Source organism: Xyrauchen texanus, unplaced genomic scaffold (assembly GCF_025860055.1).
Source record: "Xyrauchen texanus isolate HMW12.3.18 unplaced genomic scaffold, RBS_HiC_50CHRs HiC_scaffold_122, whole genome shotgun sequence".
Taxonomy (NCBI): Eukaryota; Metazoa; Chordata; class Actinopteri; order Cypriniformes; family Catostomidae; genus Xyrauchen; species Xyrauchen texanus.
This window is the reverse complement of record NW_026265564.1, coordinates 44715-53801: the sequence shown is the minus strand read 5'-3', so window position 1 is coordinate 53801 and position 9087 is coordinate 44715. Positions and strand designations below refer to the sequence as shown.

At 37.2% G+C, this 9087-nt stretch overlaps 1 pseudogene and 1 gene segment (V, D, J or C); one reads left to right on the top strand and one right to left on the bottom strand.

Moving 5' to 3' along the window:
• Window positions 1-1032: 1032 nt before the first annotated feature.
• LOC127641638 (immunoglobulin kappa variable 4-1-like) lies at window positions 1033-1581 on the bottom strand. The segment is given in 2 exon segments: window positions 1033-1364; window positions 1492-1581. Coding segments are annotated over 2 exon segments (381 nt in total).
• Window positions 1582-2619: 1038 nt separating this feature from the next.
• On the top strand, window positions 2620-3252 carry LOC127641637 (Ig lambda chain C region-like; annotated as a pseudogene).
• The last annotated feature ends 5835 nt before the right edge of the window (window positions 3253-9087 follow it).

The following is a 9087-nucleotide window of genomic DNA, read 5'->3' as shown; positions in this document are numbered from 1 at the left end:
CGTTTTGGAAGGCGAAACTGTAGTTGGACCCAGCTGCACGGTGATGTTGTGTTCAACAGCCGGGTTGGCTGGAAAGACAAGGAGTTCGGTCTTGGCAGGGTTGAGTTGAAGGTGGTGTTCCTTCATCCAGGCCGAGATGTCTGCCAGACAGGCAGCGATTCGAACGGTCACTGTGGTGTCGTTGGGCTGGAAAGACAAGTAGAGTTGCGTGTCATCAGCGTAGCAGTGGTAAGAGAAACCATGTGACTGGATGATGGGTCCCAGTGATGTTGTACGCCAGTAAGGAAGTTATTTCAGTGACATCTTCATACAGTTTATGAAACTAATGGACCGCACCAGCTCATCTGAAACACGAGATGAAGACTTTTCTCTGCACTGCTACTGTAGGTACAACAGGTTGAATTTTTGATGGAGCAGCTGTTGTGGCATCTGATCAGAGTGTGGTCTGTTCCAAGATCAATAACTCAATCAATAAAATAAAAAAGGCACCAGTCACCAATGTACATTGTATGGAGAAGATGCAATGAATGTGAATGGTGACTGAGGCTGACAATCTTTTTTGTCGCCAACTTAATATTATTATTATTCAATAAATGATATTCTCCAGAGACTCCAGCACTAGATGAATCTATTTGAATACCTGAACAACATGTATGTGACATCACCTCTCACTTTATATGAGTCTGTCCAATTGAGGGGTGAAACAAGTCAAATGTTTAAAGTGATGAATTACATTCAAATATGACATCTGTGAAAACAAATGTTTTATGTTTGCATGATGCTGTATTCACATGGATAGGTGTCAGTAAAGTTTAAGACTAGTGTCATATCAGCCAGTAAAACATCAACCAAAAATGACTGAATTGACCTTTATAATAAAATGTGTCATCCAGTTTCATATGTAGTGTTGAGTGTGAAATATCAAAATCTAAAACTTTGAATGTTTCATTATAAATTGACATGGACACAGAGAAACTGTTTCTGTATCAGTAGTTCCTCTTTCACTGAAGGAGGTTTTTGTACGACTCTTTATCACTGTGTGAACACATATTTACTGTTGATGCTGTGTAAACTCTGACAGTAATAATGTCCTGCATCTTCAGTCTGGACTCCACTGATGGTCAGAGTGAAATCACTATAAGATCCACTGCCACTGAATCTAGATGGAGTTCCAGTCTGGAGGCTGCTTGTCAAATATATGAGGAGTTTAGGAGCTTCTCCGGGTTTCTGTAAGTACCAGCTCAAGTAGTGTCCATTACCGTCCCGGTAGACATTACTGCTGATTTTACAGTTTATTTGAACTTGTTGTCCTGGTTGAGCTGTTATTGAGGGACTCTGAGTGACCGTGTACTGTCCATTACACTCTGAAACACAAAATAAAATAAAATATTATTTCACAAGACCTTTTCAACATTTGAAATAATAATAAAAAAAACTTTCTACAGTTAAATTGAGTTTATATTAGTGAAATGCACTGAAACAGATTCTCACCAGCAATGAAAAGCAGTAGAGAGCAGATAATGAGAGCGTGTGCTGTCATCTTTACTGTGAATGAGTGAGAACTGAAGGAACAGTGATGTTGGTTTGACAGTCCTGACTAACAGACAGTCTGATATTGTGCTTTAATCAGAGGGGCGGGACATTCAAAACTGTTTCCTCTCAGCAGAAAATGTGAGCGTTACAGGAGAACAGCAGAAATAAGAAACAATTACATGTCAAATTACATTCATACATTTCAATCTTTATCTTTTAGTTATTAATTACAATTGGTTGAAATTCTAATGATTTTTGTTCATTGTGGAAATCTCATGAGCATTCAGTAGATCAAACTAAATCAAATGTGTTATAGAGGAGTTATTACATTGTAATAAACATGTTGTATATAATTATGAATGTAATTTGTATGTTTTTATTGTATTTTTGAAACAGTAGTTGATGACAATATGAAATGAATCATGTTTGAATGTGTGTTGTGTAAAGATGTGTTTGTGATCATGTGTTTAAAGTGCAGTTAGTGAAGCGCTCAGAGGTTTTTGTGCAGCTGTTCTATTAGTTTGTATCACTGTGGAGGACTTTCGGCAGCGGCACCAGACTGGATGTTGGCAGTAAGTAAATCATCAAATCATCATTTTAATGTTTTATGTGTTTTTATAATGTGGAATGTGTCAGTTTTATGTTGAATTGACACACATATGAGTTCAGCGATTTCTCTCACTTTTTTTATTTATATTTCATAATTTATTAATAATATCTGATTAGACAGATTGAATAATTTGGCTGTTTTTCCAGAAATGAAGGTGAACTTTAAAGACACTTAATTGACACTTTGTCAGCACATGTGAATTTGTTGCTGGTACAGAAGTGAGATGTTATTCAGTTTTTGGAGATGTTAAATGACTCTGTGTTTAAATGATCTAACATTATCAAGAGTTCATAAAAATGCTCCTTCAATATGAAATGTTTCTTAATGTAATATGTAACATATAAAGTTTTACTGGAGGAATTCTTTCACCAAATGAACTGTTAAAAGTTCATCATTGTACAGAATTTTCTTTTCTATTCTCTTGAGGTTGGGCAATGTCTTTTCATAGTTATTTCTGAATGTAGAAAGAGAAATTTATGAAGGAAAATATTCTTGAACTTTTGTGTAAGTCAAACTGCAAACATATAAAGATATGTGAACTTTATTCATCATTTCATCATTTTGGTCATTCAGAGTCTTTGGGGAAATAAATTGTTCTTTATATGATTGAACAGATCAACATGAAGAAACAAACTTGCAGTTTAATGTTGAAAGTTTTCAATGATATCTTTAAAGATCTTCAAAATCTATAATTGACTAATGTAATTGATTTAGTTTCAATCTGGAGAAAGAAATCTTTTCTTCTTTTGAAGTTGTCTATTGTGTATTTGTCAGGCATCACTCGTCCTAAAGTGAGCGTCCTGCCAGCCCTCCAGTGAAGAGATTTCCACAAAGAACACAGCAACACTGATGTGTGTGGCCAACAAGGGCTTCCCCTCAGACTGGAGCCTGAGCTGGAAGGTGGACGGGAGCAGCAGGTCTGAGAAGAGCAGTGCTGGGGTCCTGGAGAAGGGCGGTCTGTACAGCTGGAGCAGCAGTCTGACTCTCTCTCAGGACGAGTGGATGAAGGCGGTCACAGTGAGCTGTGAGGCCAAACAGAAAGAGCAGCTGTCAGTCACTGGAGAAGTGAGGAGAGATCAGTGTTCTGAGTAGATCCTCTGGATTCTCTTCTGCTCTTTCTCACTCATGTCTCACATGGAGACTAACAGTGACTTCTATTCACACAAGTATATGTGTGCTTTTGTCTTTCAGATTTCTCAAAATTCAATAAACTAATAAAATATTACATTATTTGAAGTTTCCTGTCTTTGTTTAAAAGCTGATTTATTGATATTATTTGTGTCATTAGTTAGATCAGGACTTTATCTCACATTTTATAAATAATCTTCACTCAATGAAGCATGAAAACACCTGCAGAGACATTATGAAACAAGATCATGAAGTCAAATTAGGGAACTCAAACATATAGTACATATAATATAGTGAGTAAATGTAACAATATATTAAGAAGTTTTACTTACAGTCGTACAGTGGAGTCCAAAAGTCTGAGAACAATTGAGAAAAGTTTCTATTTGAAATAAAATGAGTTTTCAAATTTTTTTATCTGCATAAATATTTGAGGTGAATTGGAAGATAAACACAGTTTCTGACATATACACTAATGACAGTATGCACTCAAACTGACATGAACTTCAAATGTTTGTGTAAAATCTGATGATGTGACAATGTGTCTAAGAGCATCTTGTGCTTCAATAGAAGAAAATCTGATAAAAGTAAGAAAGGCCATTAAACACACACACACACACACACACACACACACACACACACACACACACACACACACACACACACACACACACACACACACACACAAACAAATAAATAAAACAAAATAAACAATTAAGAAGTGTGAATCTAAATGTGAAATGATTCATTACTCTGAAGTCTCTGTTTTAATTGAGAATAAATAATCACGACAACTGAGCAAACATCAATAAAGTATCTATGATGGGAAAGGTCAGAGGTCATCTCAAAGGGCAGTGGGCACATCAGTCAGAGAATTTGCACACAGATCTTTGGAGACTCAACCGCACTGATCTGTCTGCTCAGCTCTTAACTACAGGGGGCGCTGCTGAGCTGGACACTGGATGGGTCAGAGGTCACAGAGGGGGTTCGGACCAGTGCAGATAATGACCAGGATGGCCACTACAGGAGGAATAGTGGCCTGACCCTCAGCAAAGCATGCTGGGAAGAGTCAGAGGTGTTTGTCTGCAGAGTAACTCATGATGGAGATCTTCATCAGGTCTCGTTCCACAAGAGTCGTTGTTAAGAGCGTTGATCCATCCTGTTTTAAACATGCTATGGTCCAGCCTTTACTCAAAAAACCTAATCTTGATCCTTCTGACCCCAACAATTATAGACCCATCTCAAAATTGCCATTTTTGTCTAAAGTATTGGAGAGGGTTGTTTTAAACCAGCTATCTCCTTTTTTACTTTCAAATGATATTCTGGATCCTTTTCAGTCAGGCTTCAGAGCTAAACACAGCACTGAGTCTGCTCTTTTAAGAGTAGTAAATGATCTTTTACTATCTGTAGATTCTGGTAACTGTGCCATTCTGGTGTTGCTGGACTTAAGTGCAGCCTTTGATACTGTGGATCATCGTATCCTTCTAAATAGGTTAAATCTCGAGGTCGGTATCCGTAATGATGCATTAGAGTGGTTTCGGTCTTATCTCACTAATAGGAGTTTTTTGGTGGAAATCGGTGACTTTTCATCGAGTATAGCTCCCATTACCTGTGGGGTGCCTCAGGGCTCTATTCTGGGTCCAACATTATTTTCTTTATACATGCTCCCTCTCCGTTATATTTTTGAGTATCATAAGGTCTCCTATCATATCTATGCTAATGATACCCAGCTTTATTTTCCTCTAAAAACAGGTTCGGATTCAGTCTCCACCTTGTTAGCATGTTTAAAGGACATCAAAGGCTGGATGGATGATCATTTCCTCCAGTTGAACCACAAAAAGACTGAAGTCATTTAGTTTGGCCCCCCACAGCAATTAGACAAATGTAGCCCTACCCTGGGTCCCTTTCAAGAAGATACCTGTGACCATGTTAGAAACCTGGGGGTTATTTTTGATCCTGAAATAAAATTTGATAAAGAAATAAATTATGTAGCCAGAGCCAGTTTTTTTCAGCTAAAGGGGCATCGCAAGTTTAAAAGTTTTCTTACTTTCAATGATTTGGAGACCGTCATTCACGCATTTATCTCAACCAGGCTGGACTGTATGCCGGAATAAACCAGTCCTCACTCTCGCCTCTACAGCTGGTACAGAATGCCGCAGCCCGTTTTGTGACTGGGACAAAAAAGAGGGAGCATATTATGCCTGTGTTAGCATCACTTCACTGGTTACCTGTTCAATTCAGAGTTGATTTTAAGATTTTAGTATTTGTATTTAAAGCACTGCATGGACTTGCTCCTGCTTATATTTCGGATCATCTTCGTCCCTACTCTCCTCAGAGAATGATAAGATCCTCCTCTCAGCTGCTATTGACTCTTCCAAAGTCACGCTTAAAAACCAAAGGTGATAGGGCCTTTTCAGTTCGGGCTCCAAAGCTTTGGAACACCCTACCTCATTTTATTAGATCATCCACTAATCTATCTATATTTAAATCATCTCTTAAAACATACTTTTTTTCTCAGGCTTATTCGTAGCTTGTTTTCACCATTAGTACAGTTGTTATTTAATAATAAATATTATTATTTTTTCTCTGCTGTCTGGTTTTTACAATGTCTTCACTGTTTGAACAGTTCTGAACAGATGCATTTACTGGTAAAACTAAATGAATCCTCTTGTGGTTTGAACATGGTCACTGGAGACAGATCTGATCTATTCTGAGAGAAACACAATCATTCCACACTGACAATGCAAATGTGATTTTCACACTCTCAGATTCACTGTTTGATTGGTTAAATGATCTGAACTGGAACACACCAGTTTCACTTCTGCTCTATTGAGTTGTTCGCCAGTAAGGAAGTTATTTAAGTGACATCTTCATACAGTTTATGAAACTAATGGACCGCACCAGCTCATCTGCAACACAAGATGAAGACTTTTCTCTGCACTGCTACTGTAGGTACAACAGGTTGAATTTTTGATGGAGCAGCTGTTGTGGCATCTGATCAGAGTGTGGTCTGTTCCAAGATCAATAACTCAATCAATAAAATAAAAAAGGCACCAGTCACCAATGTACATTGTATGGAGAAGATGCAATGAATGTGAATGGTGACTGAGGCTGACAATCTTTTTTGGTAGTCCACTGATTATTATTATAATTCCAGCTTTTTTATTTTTTAGCTTATTAGTGTACTGTATTACTGTCAACATGAAAACATCTCAAAAAGTGTAAATTTAGTCTCATGTGTGGTCAGGGCTGGACCAGGCTATGTTGTCAGCCCTAGGCTGAGATTTTAGATTGGAGCCCCAAACGAAAACACTAAGACCTTGTTCAGACTGCTACTAAAAATCTGATTTTTTGCATATCCAGATGTGTTTTTGATAGACTGGACATCAAAAAACTAAATGAAATAAATAAATAAATAAACTAAATGGACATCGAGACGTGGTTTCAAATGCGATTGAATCTGATTTTTTCAGATGTGTCTCAGTGCGGATGCTCCGGCTGCTCAAATCGGATCTCAAATGGTCTTTTGTGTCACTCTTAACGCGACAACAATGATGACGTCAAAAATCAGTGACTGCAGCACGGAGCAACTGTGCCTACGGTTGCACAAGTAGTTTAAGAAAACAAAGGGTGAAAAAAGAGAAAGCAATTAGAAATATGTACCCAAATACACATCCAAAATATAGACAATATAACTGAATGTATCTGTAGATGTTCTCCAGCTACAGGTCCGGTTCCAGATCAAAATCACTGACGGTGCTTCTGAAAATAGTGCGGTGATCTGTATAAAGTGGAGATGTATCATAATTTACAAAAATGTAATCGATTAAATCACGTTTATGTGCTACTAAAACAACGTAAAGAACAGTTCTTCATGTACTAAACATTTATTGCTTAGTTTGTTTTTTCACATGATTTGTCGCTGAAAATAACGTCAAAATGCTTCATCAGCAGATTAGGACATACAATAGTCTAGTTTCATCCACTTTTCACAATATTTTCTTATCGACAAAGTGAAAATACGTCAAATAAAAAAACTTGTAAAATTTGCCGTCTTCTGCCTGTTTCCATTCAAATGGCCTTTTATTGATACAAATTGTGTGCGTGATGACGTCATGCCTAAAAACCACTTTGCCGTATAAGTTTTGATTTATGGCAAAATAAATCTGCCGTTATTTATTATTATATATTTATAAATGTTTATTACATCTGTTGTACATATAAGATGTTCCTCTGTTAAGATACTTCCACTCACACACAGTTACACTTGCACATATGCGTGCGCGCGCGCACACATACACACACACACACATACGTTGGCTGTTGTTATGTACGCTTTGTTGGTATTTGATTGCATAATAAAAACAATTTAATACACAACTTCTATTACTCATAGGGCTATATGCATATTGTATTAATGTGTTAGGCCTGTTCAAATGTCATATAATAATGTTTTATAGTTTTTTCCCCTTGCAGATGAAAATCATGAATCTGCATTCTCATTTATAAGCGATGAACTTTAAAAGTTAAATAAAAAAAACACGTGGATGGAAGCATTTATTTGAATCCTATATAAATAAGTCATTTTTATATTAGCATTTTCTCAACAAACAAAAAAATGTAAATGCACAACTGGATCCCATACATAGACATTAGACCTCACACAATTGTAATTGTTGCTCGCGTGCAAAGCCCGCGCAACAGCCTCGCAGAATGTAAACAGAGGTTTGTGTGTCAAGTGCGCCATTAACAGACGTCCCTGAGAGTGGATCGCCATAGATCGACGCCAGCTGAGAGTTTTTCTGAGGTAAGTACTTTAACTGAACAAATTTCTTTTATAAGTTACTTTTACAGCATAAACTATTACCAATATCAATTAAATATAGCTAAATGTAAGAAGAAAGTAATACAATCTAATATTATTACTAACAGGACAGTCTGAAGGAACTTCGTTTTCCTCAAAAACTGCCGCTTTCTTATCCCATTACGTCTGACTGTCTTCTCCAGTCGATGGACCCAATCTAGTATTTACACAAACAATGATTTTCCGTCATTTTTACGGCCAGTTAAGGCATATTTTATTCGTCATTTAAATAAATACCGTTAAATGTGTGTGACGTTAGGCTATTTGAAGTAGGCCTAGCGCTTTCTCAAAGGCACTCACTCGGCTCTCGCTCCGCCTAAGCCCGGTTCTATGGTGGTGCTATGTACCTTCAAACGCAAGCAAGACCACCCTCAATTGATACTGTAATAATATATTGGCACAGCAGATTTGCCAAACGCTCCAGTGTATATTTGTGCTTATTTGTGTTCATGCTCTGGAGAACGGAAAAATAACCTATTTACAACGTGTTTTGCAGCGGTGAGCAGTAATGTAGCCAATCACATAGAGTCGTTGTTCTCTTGAACGCAATGGCCAAACAAAGGTGTTCAAGTTAGTCAGAATCTACTCACCGCTCATAACGGCATTTTAATTCAGTGCCAAATTATGCAGGCTGGCGAATCCTCTCATTAACAAAGTGTAGACAGGATGTAAGAGATGTATTGGACCGACAGCCAATTGTGTGCTGCAAACTGTTTCTGAAGTGACAGATAAAGTTACATATAGTATCATATATGTGCTGGATTCACTCTGCACAGGACAGACATGTTTAAAATAGTAACGCTTTTAAAGCAAAGTGAAGGCAGACTAATAGATTAATTGAAAAATATTTTTGAAATTCTATGCTAAAACTGCCCCCCCCCCTCATAAGGGAAAAATGAAAGAAAAAATAAAGTAAAAGTTTATGTAATTAATGCAATAATTAATTAATTATAAG